The sequence below is a fragment of the Eschrichtius robustus genome, chromosome 1, assembly GCF_028021215.1.
Source record: "Eschrichtius robustus isolate mEscRob2 chromosome 1, mEscRob2.pri, whole genome shotgun sequence".
Taxonomy (NCBI): Eukaryota; Metazoa; Chordata; class Mammalia; order Artiodactyla; family Eschrichtiidae; genus Eschrichtius; species Eschrichtius robustus.
Window position 1 is genome coordinate 90,097,742 of NC_090824.1, and position 22,536 is coordinate 90,120,277.

Below are 22,536 nucleotides of genomic sequence, written 5' to 3' on the forward strand. Positions count from 1 at the left end.
ATATATATATATGTATATATATATATGTGGATAAATAGATTAAAATGTGTATTGAATGTTTCTGGAAAAAAACACAAGAAACCAGAGAGAGTGGTTAGAGAAGGAGAGTGAAGGGCTAAGAGAAAAAATCTTTTACTTTTCATATTATTCTTCTGTTTGATTTTTAAATTCTTTTACCATGAACATTTACACTCTTAAAAAGGGTTGTAAAAAAAATGGAAGATCTTATGCATAAATTAGATATGAGACAGATATAAGATATTAAAGCAGGATATGTATGAATGAGCCTAGCATTCAGTAACACTGTTTCTAGCATATAGTAAGCACTCAAACATTGTTATAGATCTTCCCACAAATAAGATATTACCAACCATTTATAAAGTAATTTCACAACACAAAACAGCTTTCTAATTACATTACACTACAATATACTGCACTAATTTACCAGGTATTTTCAAGCATTCAGAAATTTGAGGAAAGATAAAGAGTAAGAATGGATTTTAAAGATATTTATTATTATCATTTAATTACATTTTTACTGTAAAAGAAATGCTTGCATATTTTTCTCAATTTCTTAAGCACTGAAGGGTATACAGGGAAACAGCAAAAGAGCCTTTCCTGCCCTGGCCCCTCTAATTCCAATAGCCAAATATAACCATTCCAAATGGCCTCTTGAGTTCTATACAATTCCAGACTTTCTTTGTGCATATAAAGCACATATAAATATATATACTTATATACATTATATTCTCTTTCAAGGAAATAAACCTCTGCTCCTTAAAATAATCTAGACCTATTCTATTATGTTGGCCAAAAAGTTCGTTAGCGTCTTTCTGCATGAGCTTATGGAAAAACAAACAAAATTTTTGGCCAACCCGATATTTCTTACACATCATTTTTCTAAACCCAAATAGAGTAATGAATAGACAAATCCCTAAACTGGCAGATAAAGTTAAATCTTCCAAGTCGGGAAATGCTAAAATGGACATACTAACAGATAAAGTTCTCAATGATCGCCTAACACCCTTTGATAGAAAAGATAAACCTTAACCAGGGCAAGCAAAAGTTAGTTTAAGGGGGAAAAATGCACAGGCTGAAATGAACAAAAGGACAGATGATAGGTTTTTAAAAGGTTAAAATATATAATGAGGGGTAAGGGTTTATCCCAAACCTTTAGGTCCCAGAGTCTGACTATTATGCTCTTCCATAAAAGGAGTCATCAGAGATATTCTAACACACCCTTTGATTAAACAGAAACTTAACGAGGGCAAGCAAATTTGGAATAACTTTCATAGACATTCTATACTGAACAGACCAGAGGTCTAATCCAAAATTTACATATTTCTTATATTCTTATGACTGGGGAAAGAAAGTCGTCACATATTACAGCAGTAGCTGGAGACGTCAAGCAGGGAAGGCAGAAGAGGTGCAGTTGATCTTCTGTAATAGTTATCCTTCATCTCAACTTTCGGCTTGTGCTCTGCAGTTTCTAAGGCAAAAATAAAATCCAGGACCAATATTTCAGGGTTTAAAAAAAAAAGTCTCCAGAAGTCAGAATAAAAATCACAATCTCTTTATGGGCTGTTAGGAAAAAGGTAGTTTTTCCCTGCATTTATATGGGACAAGAAAAATTAATTCCTAACTATTTCAACTGAGAATAATAAAATTATTTGGTTATCAAACAGTGGCGTTTACTCTCTTATTTCTTACTATTAATAGGATCTTCACTTGCTTTTAGAGGATGTACAGGAGAAAAACTTTTAAATAATTCAACAAGCTTTTAATTCATTACTTTTTCACCCAAGGTAATGAATAAAGAGAAAAACCTCAGTTTTACTCAAGTTGGTGCTTTGAAAGAACACAAGAGATAAGATGATGTTGATCATTTACAACAAGAAGTAAAGAGCTAAAATGGGACAGAAAGGCTGGGCAAGGTTCTAGTCACTCACTGATTTAAGTAGTGATTTTTAAGTACAAAAAACTTCATTAGATTGAACACATTATGGAGGGAGGACACATAAGAATTACTGAAAACCTGATCTACAGAATATTTTTAAAGAAAAACTATTTTTAAGCTTAGGTATATATTTATATTTCAATTGGAAGCAAGTAAACAAAATATAAACTTTTAAAGATCCTAGGAAGACTTCCTTTGATGAAAAGATATAAGGATAAATTTTAGTCATAATATTCTGAATTCCCAAAGCATTACACCACCTATATGCAAAGGTTAAAAAAAACTTCCAAACCAAACAGAAGTCATTTTCTGGAACACCCAAGTGACTGGCTTTTGTAACAATGAAGAATTGAACATCTCTATAATATGGTTTTGAGAATCTAACCCATAGTCATCCAAAGGTGACTTTATCAACTAGTATTTATAACACTCTTTAACAAATTATTCCGGAATCTTAACAATCCTCTTTCTTACCAAAAAAATATTTTATTAACAAAACAGAAGAGGTAATGTTATCCTATTCTGCACATCTCCATTTACAAATGTATCAACAAATACAAAGCCACTGTCTACTATCATTTTGCCACTAAGCATAATATGTCAAGTTTAAAAGTACGTAATTCCAGGGCTTCCCTGGTGGTGCAGTGGTTAAGAATCCCCCTGCCAATGCAGGGGACACAGGTTCGAGCCCTGGCCTGGGAAGATCCCACATGCCACGGAGCAACTAAGCCCGTACGCCACAACTACTGAGCCTGCGCTCTAGAACCCGCAAGCCACAACTACTATAGCCTGTGCACCTAGAGCCTGTGCTCCGCAACAAGAGAAGGCACCGCAATGAGAAGCCTGCGCACCACAATGAAGAGTAGCCCCCACTCACCACAACTAGAGAAAGCCCACACGCAGCAACAAAGACCCAACCCAGCCAAAAAATAAATAAATAAATTTTAAAAATTAAAAAATAAAAGTACCTAATTCCTGCCCTTCTAGAGCCTGAAATTTAAAAGAGAACACAAATATGTTTATAACAATAAAATAAACAATGTAAACAAATTGAAAAGTGCACATAGAATAAACCAGGCAAAATCTAGTATTTATGAAAACCTATTGAGAGAAATGTGTTGGTCTAATAGCGATTAGTGTCCTAGTCCCCACAACGTGATCTCAATTGTTTCCCAATACAAGGAGGCAGGGACCTTGGAGAAAAAGGGTTCCTGAATCCAACTCCGGTGAAGGGAAAGTTCAACGGAAGCCTGAAACATGTACTGAGCCAGAAAGCTAGAATGATATCAAAGAACACTGAAGTTACATCAGAAGGACAAGCAGCCAATTTAAAAGGGCTTCCACTAGTGAAAAAAAGTGAAAATTTTAGTCTGAGAAGAATAATGAATGCAGTGGGTTGAAATAAAATATATAAAAATACATGATCTCATAGTGATATTCAAAACGAAAAACAGACCAGAGGGCAGACAGCAGAAGCAAGAAGAACTACAATCCTGCAGCCTGTGGAACAAAAACCACATTCACAGAAAGACAAACAAGATGAAAAGGCAGAGGGCTATGCACCAGATGAAGGAACAAGATAAAACCCCAGAAAAACAACTAAATGAAATGGAGACAGGCAATCTTCCAGAAAGAGAATTCAGAATAATGATGGTGAAGATGATCCAGGACCCTGGAAAAAGAATGGAGGCAAAGATCGACAAGATGCAAGAAATGTTTAACAAAGACCTAGAAGAATTAAAGAACAAACACCTAAAGAATTAAAGAACAAACACCTAGAAGACTTAAAGAACAAAGAAACAGAGATGAACAATACAATAACTGAAATGAAAAATACACTAGACGGAATCAATAGCAGAATTACTGAGGCAGAAGGACGGATAAGTGACCTGGAAGACAGAATGGTGGAATTCACTGCCACGGAACACAATAAAGAAAAAAGAATGAAAAGAAATGAAGACAGCCTAAGAGACCTCTGGGACAACATTAAATGCAACAACATTTGCATTAGAGGGGTGCCAGAAGGAGAAGAGAGAGAGAAAGGACCAGAGAAAATATTTGAAGAGATTTTAGTCAAAAACTTCCCTAACATGGGAAAGGAAAGAGCCACCTAAGACCAGGAAGCCCAGAGAGTCCCATACAGGATAAACCCAAGAAGAAACACACCGAGACACATAGTAATCAAATTGGCAAAAATTAAAGACAAAGAAAAATTATTGAAAGCAGCAAGGGAAAAATGACAAATAACATACAAGGGAACTCCCATAAGGTTAACAGCTGATTTCTCAGCAGAAACTCTACAAGCCAGAAGGGAGTGGCATGATATACTTAAAGTGATGAAAGGGAAGAACCTACAACCAAGATTATTCTACCCAGCAAGGATCTCATTCAGATTCAATGGAGAAAACAAAAGCTTTACAGACAAGCAAAAGCTAAGAGCGTTCAGCACCACCAAACCAGCTCTACAACAAATGCTAAAGGGACTTCTCTAAGTGGGAAACACAAGAGAAGAAAAGGACCTACAAAAACAAACCCAAAACAATTAAGAAAATGGTCATAGGAACATACATATCGATAATTACCTTAAACGTGAATGGATTAAATGCCCCAACCAAAAGACATAGACTGGCTGAATGGATACAAAAACAAGACCCATATATATGCTGTCTACAAGAGACCCACTTTAGACCTAGGGACACATACAGACTGAAAGTGAGGGGATGGAAAAAGATATTCCATGCAAATGGAAATCAAAAGAAAGCTGGAGTAGCTATACTCATATCGGATAAAATAGACTTTAAAATAAAGAATGTTACAAGAGACAAGGAAGGACACTACATAATGATCCAGGGATCAATCCAGGAAGAAGATATAACAATTATAAATATATATGCACCCAACATAGGAGCACCGCAATACATAAGGCAACTGCTAACAGCTATAAAAGAGGAAATCGACAGTAACACAGTAATAGTGGGGGACTTTAACACCTCACTTACACCAATGGACAGATCATCCAAAATGAAAATAAATAAGGAAACAGAAGCTTTAAATGACACAATAGACCAGATAGATTTAATTGATATATATAGGACATTCCATCCAAAAACAGCAGATTACACGTTCTTCTCAAGTGCGCACGGAACATTCTCCAGGATAGATCACATCTTGGGTCACAAATCAAGCCTCAGTAAATTTAAGAAAATTGAAATCATATCAAGCATCTTTTCTGACCACAACGCTATGAGATTAGAAATGAATTACAGGGAAAAAAACGTAAAAAAGACAAACACATGGAGGCTAAACAATACGTTACTAAATAACCAAGAGATCACTGAAGAAATCAAAGGGGAAATAAAAAAATACCTAGAGACAAATGACAATGAAAACACGACGACCCAAAACCTATGGGATGCAGCAAAAGCACTTCTAAGAGGGAAGTTTATAGCTATACAAGCCTACCTCAAGAAACAAGAAAAATCTCAAGTAAACAATCTAACCTTACACCTAAAGAAACTAGAGAAAGAAGAACAAACAAAACCCAAAGTTAGCAGAAGGAAAGAAATCATAAAGATCAGAGCAGAAATAAATGAAATAGAAACAAAGAAAACAATAACAAAGATCAATAAAACTAAAAGTTGGTTCTTTGAGAAGATGAACAAAATTGATAAGCCATTAGCCAGACTCATCAAGAAAAAGAGGGAGAGGACTCAAATCAATAAAATCAGAAATGAAAAAGGAGAAGTTACAACAGACACCGCAGAAATACAAAGCATCCTAAGAGACTACTACAAGCAACTTTATGCCAATAAAATGGACAACCTGGAAGAAATGGACAAATTCTTAGAAAGGTATAACCTTCCAAGACTGAATCAGGAAGAAACAGAAAATATGAACGGACCTATCACAAGTAATGAAATTGAAACTGTGATTAAAAATCTTCCAACAAACAAAAGTCCAGGACCAGATGGCTTCACAGGTGAATTCTATCAAACATTTAGAGAAGAGCTAACACCCATCCTTCTCAAACTCTTCCAAAAAATTGCAGAGGAAGGAACACTCCCAAACTCATTCTATGAGGCCACCATCACCCTGATACCAAAACCAGACAAAGACACTACAAAAAAAGAAAATTACAGACCAATATCACTGATGAATATAGATGCAAAAATCCTCAACAAAATACTAGCAAACAGAATCCAACAACACATTAAAAGGATCATACACCACGATCAAGTGGGATTTATCCCAGGGATGCAAGGATTCTTCAACATACGCAAATCAATCAATGTGATACACCATATTAACAAATTGAAGAATAAAAACCATATGATCATCTCAATAGATGCAGAAAAAGCTTTTGACAAAATTCAACACCCATTTCTGATAAAAACTCTCCAGAAAGTGGGCATAGAGGGAACCTACCTCAACATAATAAAGGCCATATATGACAAACCCACAGCAAACATCATTCTCAATGGTGAAAAACTGAAAGCATTTCCTCTAATATCAGGAACGAGACAAGGATGTCCACTCTCACCACTATTATTCAACATAGTTCTGGAAGTCCTAGCCACGGCAATCAGAGAAGAAAAAGAAATAAAAGGAATACAAATTGGAAAAGAAGAAGTAAAACTGTCACTGTTTGCGGATGACATGATACTATACATAGAGAATCCTAAAACTGCCACCAGAAAACTGCTAGAGCTAATTAATGAATGGTAAAGTTGCAGGATACAAAATTAATGCACAGAAATCTCTTGCATTCCTATACACTAATGATGAAAAATCTGAAAGAGAAATTATGGAAACACTCCCATTTACCATTGCAACAAAAAGAATAAAATACCTAGGAATAAACCTAACTAGGGAGACAAAAGACCTGTATGCAGAAAACTATAAGACACTGATGAAAGAAATTAAAGATGATACCAACAGATGGAGAGATATACCATGTTCTTGGATTGGAAGAATCAACATTGTGAAAATGAGTATACTACCCAAAGCAATCTACAGATTCAATGCAATCCCTATCAAATTACCAATGGCATTTTTTACGGAGCTAGAACAAATCATCTTAAAATTTGTATGGAGACACAAAAGACCCCGAATAGCCAAAGCAGTCTTGAGGCAAAAAAATGGAGCTGGAGGAATCAGACTCCCCGACTTCAGACTATACTACAAAGCTACAGTAATCAAGACAATATGGTACTGGCACCAAAACAGAAACATAGATCAATGGAACAAGATAGAAAGCCCAGAGATTAACCCACACACCTATGGTCAACTAATCTATGACAAAGGAGGCAAAGATATACAATGGAGAAAAGACAGTCTCTTCAATAAGTGGTGCTGGGAAAACTGGACAGCTACATGTAAAAGAATGAAATTAGAATACTCCCTAACACCATACACAAAAATAAACTCAAAATGGATTAGAGACCTAAATATAAGACTGGACAATATAAAACTCTTAGAGGAAAACATAGGAAGAACACTCTTTGACATAAATCACAGCAGGATCTTTTTTGATCCACCTCCTAGAGTAATGGAAATAAAAACAAAAATAAACAAGTGGGACCTAATGAAACTTCAAAGCTTTTGCACAGCAAAGGAAACCATAAACAAGATGAAAAGACAACCCTCAGAATGGGAGAAAATATTTGCAAATGAATCAACGGACAAAGGATTAATCTCCAAAATATATAAACAGCTCATTCAGCTCAATATCAAAGAAACAAACACCCCAATCCAAAAATGGGCAGAAGACCTAAATAGACATTTCTCCAAAGAAGACATACAGACGGCCACGAAGCACATGAAAAGATGCTCAACATCACTAATTATTAGAGAAATGCAAATCAAAACTACCATGAGGTATCACCTCACTCCTGTTAGAATGGGCATCATCAGAAAATCTACAAACAACAAATGCTGCAGAGGGTGTGGAGAAAAGGGAACCCTCTTGCACTGCTGGTGGGAATGTAAATTGATACAGCCACTATGGAGAACAATATGGAGGTTCCTTAAAAAACTAAAAATAGAATTACCATATGACCCAGCAATCCCACTACTGGGCATATACCCAGAGAAAACCGTAATTCAAAAAGACACATGCACCCGAATGTTCATTGCAGCACTATTTACAATAGCCAGGTCATGGAAGCAACCTAAATGCCCATCAGCAGACGAATGGATAAAGAAGTTGTGGTACATATATACAATGGAATATTACTCAGCCATAAAAAGGAACGAAATTGAGTCATTTGTTGAGACGTGGATGGACCTAGAGACTGTCATACAGAGTGAAGTAAGTCAGAAAGAGAAAAACAAATATCGTATATTAATGCATGTATGTGGAACCTAGAAAAATGGTACAGATGAGCCAGTTTGCAGGGCAGAAGTTGAGACACAGATGTAGAGAATGGACATATGGACACCAAGGGGGGAAAACTGCGGTGAGGTGGGGATGGTGGTGTGCTGAATTGGGCGATTGGGATTGACATGTATACACTGATGTGTATAAAATTGATGCCTAATAAGAACCTGCAGTATAAAAAAACAAACAAAACAACTAATACTAAACTTTCATTGGGTTATTTGTATGGAAATATGTTAATATAAATGTTTCAGACATTACATGAAATTTCTAAAAATCTTATATTTGTATTTGTATGGAAATACGTATGGAAATATGTTAATATAAATGTTTCAGACATTACATGAAATTTCTAAAAATCTTATATTTGTATTTGTATGGAAATATGTATGGAAATATGTTAATATAAATGTTTCAGACATTACAAAAAAAAAAGAAAAAGAGGGAGAGGACTCAAATCAATAAAATTAGAAATGAAAAAGGAGAAGTTACAACAGACATGGCAGAAATACAAAGCATCCTAAGAGACTACTACAAGCAACTCTATGCCAATAAAATGGACAACCTGGAAGAAATGGACATATTCTTAGAAAGGTATAACCTTCCAAGACTGAACCAGGAAGAAATAGAAAATATGAACAGACCAATTACAAGTAATGAAATTGAAACTGTGATTAAGAATCTTCCAACAAACAAAAATCCAGGACCAGATGGCTTCACAGGTGAATTCTATCAAACTTTCAGAGAAGAGCTAACACCCATCCTTCTCAAACTCTTCCAAAAAATTGCAGAGGAAGGAACACTCCCAAACTCATTCTATGAGGCCACCATCACCCTGATACCGAAAGATATCGACAAAGATACTCCAAAAAAAAACAATTAGAGACCAATATCACTGATGAATATAGATGCAAAAATCCTCAACAAAATACTAGCAAACAGAATACAACGACACATTAAAAGGATAATACACCACGGTCAAGTGGGATTTATCCCAGGGATGCAAGGATTCTTCAATATACGCAAATCAATCAATGTGATACACCATATTAACAAATGGAAGAAAAAAAACCATATGATCAACTCAATAGATGCAGAAAAAGCTTTTGACAAAACTCAACATCCATTTATGATAAAAACTCTCCAGAAAGTGGGCATAGAGGGAACCTACCTCAACATAATAAAGGCCATATATGACAAACCCACAGCAAACATCATTCTCAATGGTGAAAAAGTGAAAGCATTTCCTCTAAGATCAGGAACGAGACAAGGATGTCCACTCTCACCCCTATTATTTAATATAGTTTTGGAAGTCCTAGCCACGGCAATCAGAGAAGAAAAAGAAATAAAAGGAATCCAAATCGGAAAAGAAGAAGTAAAACTGTCACTGTTTGCAGATGACATGATACTATACATAGAGAATCCTAAAGATGCCATCAGAAAACTACTAGAGCTAATTAATGAATCTGGTAAACTTGCAGGATACAAAATTAATGAACAGAAATCTCTTGCATTCCTATACACTAATGATGAAAAATCTGAAAGAGAAATTAAGGAAACAGTCTCATTTACCAATGCAACAAAAAGAATAAAATACCTAGGAATAAACTTACCTAGGGAGACAAAAGACCTGTATGCAGAAAACTGTAAGACACTGATGAAAGAAATTAAAGATGATACCAACAGATGGAGAGATATACCACGTTCTTCGATTGGAAGAATCAATATTGTGAAAATGACTATACTACCCAAAGCAATCTACAGATTCAATGCAATCCCTATCAAATTACCAATGGCATTTTTTACAGAACTAGAACAAAAAATCTTAAAATTTGTATGGAGACACAAAAGACCCTGAATAGCCAAAGCAGTCTTGAGGGAAAAAAACGGAGCTGGAGGAATCAGACTCCCTGACTTCAGACTAAACTACAAAGCTATAGTAATCAAGACAATATGGTACTAGCACAAAAACAGAAATACAGATCAATGGAACAGGATAGAAACCCCAGAACTAAACCCACGCACCTATGGTCAACTAATCTATGACAAAGGAGGCAAGGATATACAATGGAGAAAAGACAGTCTCTTCAATAAGTGGCGCTGGGAAAACTGGACAGCTACATGTAAAAGAATGAAATTAGAACACTCCCTAACACCATACACAAAAATAAACTCAAAATGGATTAGAGACCTAAATGTAAGACCAGACACTATAAAACTCTTAGAGGAAAACATAGGAAGAACACTCTTTAACATAAATCACAGCAAGATCTTTTTTGATCCATCTCCTAGAGTAATGGAAATAAAAACAAAAATAAACAAATAGGACCTAATTAAACTTAAGAGCTTTTGCACAGCAAAGGAAACCATAAACAAGACGAAAAGACAACCCTCAGAATGGGAGAAAATATTTGCAAACGAATCAATGGACAAAGGATTAATATTCAAAATATATAAACAGCTCATGCAGCTCAATATTAAGAAAATAAACAACCCAATCCAAAAATAGGCAGAACACCTAAATAGACATTTCTCTAAAGACATACAGATGGCCAAGAAGCACATGAAAAGCTGCTCAACATCACTAATTTTTAGAGAAATGCAAATCAAAACTACAATGAGGGGCTTCCCTGGTGGTGCAGTGGTTGAGAATCCGCCTGCCAATGCAGGGGACACGGGTTCGGGCCCTGGTCTGGGAAGATCCCACGTGCCACGGAGCAACTGGGCCCGTGAGCCACAACTACTGAGCCTGCGCGTCTGGAGCCTGTGCTCCGCAACGGGAGAGGCCGCGATGGTGAGAGGCCCGCGCACCGCGATGAAGAGTGGCCCCTGCTCGCCACAACTAGAGAAAGCCCTCGCACAGAAATGAAGACCCAACACAACCAAAAATAAATAAATAAATAAATAAATTTATTAAAAAAAAAAAAAAACTACAATGAGGTATCTATCACCTCACACCAGTTAGAATGGGCTTCATCAGAAAATCTACAAACAACAAATGCTGGAGAGGGTGAGGAGAAAAGGGAATCGTCTTGCACTGTTGGTGGGAATGTAAATTGATACAGCCACTAAGGAGAACAGTATGGAAGTTCCTTAAAAAACTAAAAAGAGAATTACCATATGACCCGGCAATCCACTACTGGGCATATACCCAGAGAAAACCATAATTCAAAAAGACACATGCGGGGACTTCCCTGGTGGTGCAGTGCTTAAGAATCCACCTGCAAATGCAGGGAACACAGGTTCGCGCCCTGGTCCGGGAAGATCCCATACGCCGCGGAGCAACTAAGCCCGTGCGCCACAAGTACGGAGCCTGCGCTCTAGAGCCCGTGCGCCACAAGTACGGAGCCTGCGCTCTAGAGCCCGCGAGCCACAACTACTGAGCCCGCGTGCCACAACTATTGAAGCCCACCCGCCTAGAGCCCATGCTCTGCAACAAGAGAAGCCACCGCAGTGAGAAGACCACACACCGCAACGAAGAGTAGCCCCCACTCGGCCCAACTAGAGAAAGCCTGTGCACAGCAATGAAGACCCAATGCAGCCAAAAGTAAAAAGAAATTAAAAAAAAAAAAAAAAAAAGACACATGTACCCCAATGTTCATTGCAGCACTATTTACAATAGCCAGGTCATGGAAGCAACCTAAATGCCCATCTACAGATGAATAGATAAAGAAGATGTGGTACATATATACAATGGAATATTACTCAGCCATAAAAAGGAACGAAATTGGGTCATTTGTAGAGACATAGATGCATCTAGAGACTGTCATACAGAGTGAAGTAAGTCAGAAAGAGAAAAACAAATATCGTATATTAACGCATATATGTGGAACCTAGAAAATGGTACAGATGAACCGGTTTGCAGAGCAGAAATTGAGACACAGAAGTAGAGAAAAAAACGTATGACAAGGGGGAACGCGGCGGGGGGTGGTGTGATGAATTGGGAGATTGGGATTGACACGTATACACTGATGTGTATAAAATGGATGACTAATAAGAACCTGCTGTATAAAAAAATAAATTAAATTAAATTAAAAAAAAAAAGAAAAGCAGTTCACTATTCACAAAAGGGCACAACTTGTTATATCTAAAAAATAAAAAGGAAAAAATTCAAGCCTTTATCCTACCCTTCTTGTAGTAACTATTATTTCAGGGGAAACAAACAGCTAGTGAAATAAAGTTCTACTCTGTAGAATAATTCCAATTCAGAAACTTGGAAGGAATAAGAGAATTAGAAAAAATCACCATTTTGCAACCCCTGTAGAAACAATGGATCAAGACAATGTAGTCGGGACTTTCCTGGTGGCACAGTGGTTAAGAATCCACCTGCCAAAGTAGAGGACACAGGTTCGATCCCTGGTCCGGGAAGATCCCACATGCCACGGAGCAACTAAGCCCATGAGCCACAACTACTGAGCCTGAGCTCTAAAGCCTGCAAGCCGCAACCACTGAAGCCCGCACACCTAGAGCCCATGCTCCACAACAAGAGAAGCCACTGCAATGAGAAGCCTGCACACAGCAACAAAGAGTAGCCCCCGCTCTCCGCAACTAGAGAAAGCCCGCATGCAGCAATGAAGACCCAACGCAGCCAAAAATAAATAAATAAATAAATTTATTTAAAAAAAAAAAAGACAATGTACTCTTGCCAAAAACAGCAACAACAACAACATGAATTTCATCAAGCCTCTGGGTCTAACTACAAGTTCACAGGAAATGTGGAGGATAGAGGAACACGTTAAACAACACTGCAAGGATGCGATCAATGAAATCCAGAATGTAGACTATTCTATCAAACTAAGAACTTCATTTCTCAAGAAATAAATGGCACGGCCAAAATTTAAAAGAAAAAAAAGTAGGGGAGGGGGAACTCTTACATATTAAGAGAGACTTAAGAGAGATGTCAACCAAATGCAATGTCCCTACCATGTGACGTGAATCTTGATTTGAACAACTCAGTGGTAAAAGGATATTTTTGAGATAACGGGAGAAATTAAACACTGGCTGGTAGATTTTATATGGTACTGAGAAATAACTTAATTTTCTTAGGTGTTTTAGACTATAGTGTTTATGTTATTAATAAAGGAGTCCCCTAATGTAAATTATGGACTTTAGTTAATAATAATGTATCAATACTGGTTCACCAATTGTAACAAATATACTACACTAATGCAAGATGTTATTAATAGAGGAAACTGTAGATGGGGACTCTGCATTTTCTGCTCATTTTTTCTGTAAACCTAAACCAGTTCCAAAAAGTAAAGTCTTAATTAAAAAAAAAGAAACACTGGAACATGGGCTTCCTCTCCAATGAGATTCTCCAATCCATTCTTAAAACTGGTCACCTGAAGAGTTTCCATAGTGTTATTATTTCACTTTCTCAATAATGCAGATTTTCCCAAATTTTCCTAATGTTTAACATAAGCTACTTCTCATATCATTCTTTTTTTTTTTCTTGGTAGGGAACAAGTGACTAAGACTTTCTATGTTCCAATAGATATAATTTAATGGATTCACAAAATCATCAATCATCAACAAAGCTCTTACAGGCAAAGTAATGTCTGTCAATTTTTGATATATTTCCAAACACCCCTGCCCCAACCTCAACCCAAGAGATTTCTTAACTGGCCTGTAATTCATAACTCTGAAATAAAGAATATTTTCATTAAAAAATAAAAAGGGAGACCTTATCTATTAGATAAAGATACATACTGAAGTATTTACAGATGATATGATGCCTAGGATTTCTTTTGAAATACTTCAGCAAGCTGGGAAAAAATGTAGGACATAGAGGCAACAAGCCTGGCCAAACAATGATACTTACCAAAGCTGAGTAACGTGTATATGAATGTTCATTATACAATTCTATGTTTGTGTATATTTAAGATTTTTCATAATAAAAAATTAGGGGAGAAAAACAAATTTAAGATTTGCCTGTCTCACTGCAGTATTCTAGACATGTATCAAATTTTGTTAAGATTGGAAAGGAAATCTATCTTTTTAAAAAGTATTGATGGTAGGTACTGCAGAATTACTAGTGATCAGATTTGGAATCACAGGACAAAAGGGCTTTTTTTCCCTCTTATACCAGCACTGTAAATAAAACTTATTTATTAAACTGAAAAAAAAAAAAATAGAGTGGTGCGGTGAGATAAAGTTCAAGAGACCATAAAAATGGAGAAGTAAAGATAGGTAGAATGTCACTATAAAATATTTATTAAGATGGGAGAGAAGAGAGAAAAAAGAATCTAACAGAGTAGGGAGGCAATAACACTTTGCACAGTGTCAAAGCAAATAAATTGAAAACAAAGGTTTGAAGATAGTATAGTCATAAATTGAGAGAAGAAACACAAATAAATGGTTATATAGAGATGTAGCTCTGAACAATGATATTAATAAAAGGAAAAGCTTAATAAGTTTTACAGTTCTATTTAATAAGGAAACTTCAGAGAATAACTGAGTATAGAAGTACTACCTAAGAGGCCTATAGACAAGTGGTCTAGTTGAGCAGTGACTAAAACATTCAGACTCATTTGTAAAACCCAAGTACAATTCAGGAGTTTAGCTTGATTCAATAGAGAATTGTAGGATATACCAGAATATTTCAGACAGCTTTGAAAAGATAGTTATCTGCTATAGTAGCGTGGGGAAGGTCATTCAGAAGGAAAGATGAGGTAAAATGCTAAGGCCTTCGCACTTTAGGGCCAATGAGAAAGGAACATACTACTATGAGAGTTATGCACGAGCCGAGGAAATCTAGGATTGTTAAGTACAGGAAAGACTGGGAGAAAACTGAGAACTGAAGGAATCCAGGAAAAGACATTATGAGAATTTTGAATAGGGGGATTGATTTTTAAAAGAAATAAAACTTAGGGTTCAGGCTAAATTCATCATAAAAAAACAAAGAAAAGAAACAAATCCTATACCAGTTATCAAAAACTGAACATCAACTTTAAACCAACCAATCCTATAAAGGGCTAGCCTCTGGTTATATACCTTTTCCTTGCACATTTAGCCTTTTTATTGGGGTCACTGAGTAAGAAAATGATTATGCCAACAGGCAGGCAGGAGCAAGCAGCTCAGCCCCATAAAAATGTTCTCAAAGGGTACAGATTCCAAAACACCTTCAACAAAAAGAAATTGTGAGGCGTAAGTATGCAGAAGGCATAGTCAGAAAGCCAAGAAAAGAAAGTCAAGGGCTGTCCATTGAAATACAGACCAAAAGATTAAAAATCTATTTATTTTGGAAAGTGAAGGGTCCTGAGGAATAGGATGTCACGTGGTTATAAGCAAGAAAGAAAAACATTTTAGGTAATAGTACGAAAGATAAAATAAGAAGGAAAGGAGACTCAACATCCAAGGATCTCTATTTCACCCATTTAAAGGTACTAAGCTGTTCTTCAAGCTTTATCACATACAATGCTAAGTAAACCATGGCCAAAATAGGCAGGAGAACTTACTGAAAGGGCTACAAAGCTGTATCCTGCCTCATCTGGAAGCATCTCCTCAGGACCAAGTAGGAGAAAGACAGGTGAAGCAGCACCGTCCAAGCCAAGCTGATGTTGACATACCCTTTATGGACTTGGCTGAAAGTAAAACAGATCTCTTGGGATCCGTGCAAACCACGAAGAGGTAGTTCCAGCTGCACCTGTTTGTGGCCGCTATGTCACTGAGCTGGAAACAGCTCGAAAGAAATAGGGAAAAAGCAGAAAAGGTGAGAAAAAGAGAACACCATCCTCTTCTCTATTCTTTCTTCTCCAGTCATCCATTTTTTCTAGTAGTGACAATGGGTGCTGATCTATCCACTGTCTTCCTGATTTCCCATGTTTTAGGAAAGCTAAGTTTAGGCTAAAAGTAACTATTAAACAGAGCTATAATTTTATTAGCATCATGCTCTAATGAAATGAGCCAACTAGTAGAGAAACTCGGACAATGAGAAAGCTTAAGGCAAAGAGCAATGATTAAAAGAATAGATGTTGCCAGAATACATAATACACATTTCATTAACTTAACAGAAACTAATTTACTAGAATTCCAAACATCATCACATCAGTGATTCACAAAGACAGCACAATCACCCTAGAGACTACACAGCCATGAATTTGAGAGTCCTAAGCTACACAGCATTTTTTTTTTTAGTAAAAGGCGAAAGATTTATTCAATCTGAAGAGAAACCAGAGTATACACAGCATTTTGTCCTTCCTATTTCTACCAACTACAGTTATTTCTACCAATTATAGCAACTTCCGTTGCTCTCTATGTTAGTACTAAGTTCCTTTAGATGCTAATGAATGTCCCATAGCAATATCAAACCTTCTAGAGCTTAACAAGATCATTTAATGTGCTAATCACCCCTATTTAATTTTGATTCAGATAAAACAGTTAAATATCAGTAATACCAGATTATGTCATAAACTGAAAATACAAAGATGAATCAAACTAGCCATGTATTCAGGGTTTTAATCACTTGATTGATGTCAGAAAAAAAGTTATTTATGCTTGTGGTAAAACAATAGGGATCCAAGTCGTAAAATGGACCTCAAAAATGATGACAGGGCCAGAAAGAGTTATTCGATGAAACTGAAGCTAATGAAATCAACATATAACAAATACTATTATTTTTAATCCATCCTTCAGTGTGATTTGAAGGCAGCTTCCTTAATGGGATTAAAGCATGTTTAACATCCAAAAACATAAGTAGAAACAACTCAGAGGTGTTCATGTTTGGCTATTTTTTTTAAAAAGGCAAGTTTTACCATAACAGACATCATGAAAACACTTTCTAAAGCAGAATGTTTCAGGTTATTCACTCTCTCTCATCCTTGCTCACCATGAAAAGGAATTCCCAAAGTCCAATTACTCTAAGCAATCAGTATTTCTACAACTACTAGTGATAAAATTTCCAAGAGAAAAACGTTCAGCATGTTTAAACCAAGCTGACACCAGAATATTCAATTGATAGTTAGAGAATGTAATTGAGGTTCACAAAGGTAACAGTAAATTATAAACTGTTTGGTATATCATACAAGCAGCTTACCTTGTAGTTTTTTCAATACAGCAACCTCCATTTTCAGAACTTGTTTTGGTTGTTGAGCTGATTCCACCTTCAGTGCAACATTTTCCCTGGTAAGCATGTCCAAGGCATCGTAAATTTCTCCAAAGCCCCCACCCCCAATCTTCCTCAACTGCACGGGAAATAAAATAAGAACACACACACACAAAATTACTAGAAGATTCTAATTAGAAACTAATTCATCTCTTATATTTAGAAAATAATATATAATTTGCCTATCCTTATTTTATGATAAAAGATCTCAATATTGTTAACTAGGCATATGCCAAGAACAAACACCTAGAAATAACATCAAAATCTTTTCTCACAGTTTTGTCCACAAAAAGTACTGAATTTATTTCAGCCACAAACAATTTTAAAATCTGGTCTACAGCCAGCATCAGAAATATCATAAAAGACACAATATCTGAAAGCTTCACTTCCCACAAATACCCCTCAACAACCCTATTTATTCTAATTCTAAGGCAATCATTTGAAGACTTTTTAAATCCATAAAATCTTTCTGCCAACTGAAATATTATCTGGGACCTGACTGAGACATGTATGTGGGGAGGTTGGAGAAGGGACGGGGGCAGCCAGAGCCCAGCCCTCTCAGCACCATTTACCCTCCTTTCTGAGGCACTGAACAGGCTCCACAGAACAGGCATAAAGCTCCTGTTCTAAACTATCCCAGTGTTCACTATATATCCATACGCTCAAATAATAGTAAACTCTAACCAAATTAAATATTTTCATCAGGGAATTCCCTGGCAGTCCAGTGGTTGGGAGCTGGTGCTTTCATTGCTGTGGCCCGGGGTTCAATCCCTGGTTGGGGAACTAAGATCCTGCAAGCCACGTGGGACAGCCAAACAAACAAACAAATAAATACTTTCATCAAACACTTCATATTCTCCCTAATAAAATGTGTTAGCTTAACTGGGGAATATTGGGGTCTTTGAGTATTAAAAGCAAGTTCTATGTTAATCAACTATACTCCAATATAAAATAAAAAGTTTAAAAAAATAATAAAATAAAATAAAAGCAAGTTCTGAAGAGATAGTGACAACTGGAACTGTAGAGCTGTGAGAAACTGGGGTGGGAGGGGGGAGGTGATATACTTCAACCTAGATACAGCATGACATTAGCCTTCTTCCATTTCCTGAAACTCAGTCTTCTCCTTAGCACGTTATCAAGCAGCTAGGATGTGATATAATGTAGGAAGTCATCACTGGAGGCACCAGGTCCTAAATCTTAACCACCCCAGAGGCCTCACCTCAAGTCCTACTTCTTTCTCCACACAGTCTGTACTGATTTCTGCATCTAGGCTGATTCCTTTATCTCTTCCAAATTTCTATAGGAATTATGTGCTTAATCATTTAATTAACCATTTTACTATAAATACCTCAGGTATCACCTGTATTAATACACTATACAGTGTTTCAACTCATACTGCTTAAACTTTCCATTGTCAATGCCCTATCCCCCTACAATGAAACTAATCTTCTTCAAAGAGAGGGCCACTCCTTCTATTTTTTATTTCTCCCATAGCATTTGGCAAAGTGGTAACTATATAATTATTGCTAAATAACTATTTACTGCTTTGTATATATGAGCCACAATCCTTCCTTATTCTGGTTTGGTGATGGGAAGAGATAACACAAGAAACTCTGATACGAGTTTGGGACTAAAAAAAGTTCCAGAACTTAATTTCAGTTAAATAAATTCTCTTTTTTGGGCCCTGACTGGGGCCCAATCATAATAATCTTATGATTATTTATATTTTGTCCATTAAACAAAGACTGTGAAACTCTAAAAACTCATAAACAGTACCAAAGAGACATCTTTCTAATTATGGACTCTGATGCCAGGTGGCTTCATGTTTTTACCTCACAAAGAACCTTACCAAACAACAGAACAAAAATTCTAAGCTGAAATAAATGATTTTGCTCCTTGGTCTATTCCTATAAAATCATTTGAACAATAATAGAGCATGAATTTTTTTTTTAATTGAGCTTAACAAAGCCCTAAGACATTGCCAATGTTTATATGGCAGAGAGACAGAGGTAATTTAGTACAATGATGATATGCAGACTAGGGAAAGAATAGAGGTAAGATTGTGGCAGACTGTATTTTCTAAATATGGCCACAAAATAGTGCCCATCCTTTTTGCTCTTCTGTGACCTCGCCACTCCCCCATCAAGAGGCACAGTCCATTTCCCCACCCTCTTAAACCTGGGTGGATCTTGTGACTACTTTAACCAACCGAACACTCTCAAGAGCCAGCCACCATGTAAAAAGTGTGTCCATCCTGAGAAGCCATAGCCCTGTAGAGAGGTCCTAGAAAATGGGCCACCAGTTTGGGGGTAAGGGAACTAAGGACCCCAAGGCACCAAAGAAGCCATCTGGACGTGGACCTTCCAATCCCCAAACCTGCTAGTGCCACATGGCTACGAGACAAACCACCCAGGCAAATTCTTCTTAAATTCCTAATCCACAAGACTGTGAGCAAAATAAATGACTGTTTTAAGCCTCTAAGTTTTGATGCAGTTTGTTATATAACAGTAGATAACCAAAACACCATCCTTAACAATGAGCCTGTAATTTTTTACTAAAAATGCCACTATGACTCTCAGATTTGGGGGACATGCTCCATACATTTATTAGCTCTCATTACCAGGACAGAGCAACTATGCCAGACGTAGCTTCATTTGTCACCTTTTGATATGTCTACTGAAGAAAGCCAACCTTTACCACAGCTCTTAACACAAAGCTCCCACCAAAGCAACACTCATGCCTGACTTACATTAGAGATTACCAATTGCTGGAATCTCCCTGCACCAGTCCATGATGATGAAAAGGTTCTTTTCTTATATTTACTCAAGTAAACTTTCAAAGTCTACTGATTTGCCTTATCAGTAAAACACTGTACCATAGAAACAAAAATTTTATTTCTAAAAGAAGAATCTCCTTTTTCCAATCTGCTGATAGACTAAGGAAACTATTAAATAGCTTTGCTAAACTTGCTAATGGAACAAAACTTTGGTTACCAAAGACTGGGTAGCCATAAAATATATTTAAATATATCCAAAACAAAAATAGCTTCTTTCATAGGAGGAAAGATGGCAGATTCCAAGTCTAGGGCAAGGAAGCCATCAAAAGACTATTAGGATCATGTTAAAAGCACTCAGGAGACAACCTGAAGGAGGTCCCCTTAGTCAAATGAGACAATATGTGCATCAATGAGAATGATAACTAGAATCAATAAGAATGATAACTAATGTGGACTGAAACACATTAAATATGCTTAAATCCATGAATTCTTAATTATATTTTAAAAACTTTCATTGGTCACTTTTAGAAGATGCTAGGGAACCCGTTCATTATTTTCAAAACTGGTGAATTAAGAAAAGAATCAAGCATTTATCCTGTATTCCTAGTCAAATTGTATCTCGGGGTAGTCAGATAGTTAAATGATGGGAAATTTCTCTTCATAGATGTACTTCAACTAACAAATGAAGGAATGATAGACTATCACCAGTCTGCAATCCCTAATGAATTAACAGACCTAGACAATGATGATCAACAGTGCTAACATCACAAAAAATGATGGGCAATAAGACATTATATGCCTCCCATCCAAAGTTCACAATACCCTTTATGAAAAAAGAAATGCCCCTACTTCAATAAACAAACCTGAAGTCAGATCTGATTAAGCCTCTCTAAATAACTAACAGTTTACATAAAATACATGAGACAGAGAAACATGTTAACACCACATGGAAGCAACAGTAAACATCCAAACTGTGGAAAATTCTACAGGCAAATAACCTAGTTTCTTTAAGAAATAAACTGTAAGGAAAAAAAGAGAGATGAAAAGGAACCTAGAAATTAAACGAAACTTAAGTGATGTAAACCAACTGCAATATCCAGACTTTACTTGGATTTGGTTGATTCAACTGTTAAAAATAATTTACAGAACAATTAGGAAAATGTGAAAGTTGGAAGGATACCTAATGATATTAAGAAATGATTGCTTTTCTAGATGTGATAATGATATTATGATTATATTTTAAGAAGAAGTCTATATTTTAGAGATATATACTGAAGTGCGTAAAGAGAAATGCTAAGGTAAAATATTGGCTTCAAAATATTCTGGGAGAGAGGTTAAAGAGATGAAACAAGATTGACCATCAGTCTATAACTGTTTAAGCTGGGGCATGAGTACCTGGAGGTTCTTTATAACAGTCTCACTATTTTAATGTATACTTACAATTTTCCTTAATAAAATGTTAAAAAATAAAAAAGGGCAGTTCACTGTACTGTATTTTTTTTTCAACTGTTCTTTCCCTAAGTATACTTTTATTTACCTTACTCAGTAGTAGCTATCAGAGGACTTCCCTGGTGGTGCAGTGGTTAAGAATCCGCCTGCCAGTGCAGGGGACATGGCCTTGACCCCTGGTCGGGGAAGATCCCACATGCTGCGGAGCAACTAAGCCCGTGCGCCACAACTACTGAGCCGGCGCTCTAGAGCCCACGAGCCACGTCTACTGAGCCTGTGTGCCACAACTACTGAAGCCCGCGCACCTAGAGCCTGTGCTCTGCAACAAGACAAGCCACCGCAATGAGAAGCCTGCACAGTGCAACGAAGAGTAGCTCCCACTCACCGCAACTAGAGAAAGCCCTCCTGCAGCGACAAAGACCCAACACAGCCAAAAATAAATAAATGAATAAATAAATTTAAAAAAAATAGTAGCTATCAGAGTTTAGGAAAATTTACTCCTATAAGAAGAATAAGAATTAGGGCATAAACAGAAGCTAATCATAGGAAAAGAACCAAATATAACTGCTTTAGGCATATAAACAATATATGTATTATTTCCTAATGAAATGCTTTTATCAAGATACCAAAAGTTACCCCCTCATATGTACGCAGCCCCTCGCCCCACCCCGCCCCTCTCTCTCCCTGATGTATACTCACTACTTTCCATCTTTCTTTGACCAGGATTCCAACACTGAGGATATCTGGCTGCTCTCCTCCTCCACTCATTGCAATTCACTGATGTGGTAGAATGGCTACACAGGCATCCAGCTCCCAAGGGTGGTTTCCATTTAACCTGAAATAAAAGAAACACAGCAGCATATCAGGACTAA

The 22,536-nt window shown here is 36.7% G+C and overlaps 1 protein-coding gene across 4 annotated transcripts in view; it reads right to left on the reverse strand.

The window, feature by feature from the left end:
• TTBK2 (tau tubulin kinase 2) overlaps positions 1-22,536 on the reverse strand; it is a 149,651-nt gene that overhangs the window by 89,858 nt on the left and 37,257 nt on the right. For 2 of the 4 annotated variants that reach the window (XM_068550235.1, XM_068550226.1), the window contains exons 2-4: positions 22,364-22,499; positions 17,371-17,518; positions 1,388-1,489 (exon numbers count right to left, since the gene is read on the reverse strand). In XM_068550235.1, the coding sequence (XP_068406336.1) occupies positions 1,388-1,489; positions 17,371-17,518; positions 22,364-22,432 (319 nt within the window). In that variant the 5' untranslated portion in view covers positions 22,433-22,499. Of the gene's footprint in view, positions 1-1,387; positions 1,490-17,370; positions 17,519-22,363; positions 22,500-22,536 lie in introns of those variants that run through there. The other 2 variants (XM_068550245.1, XM_068550252.1) reach the window with 2 other exon arrangements.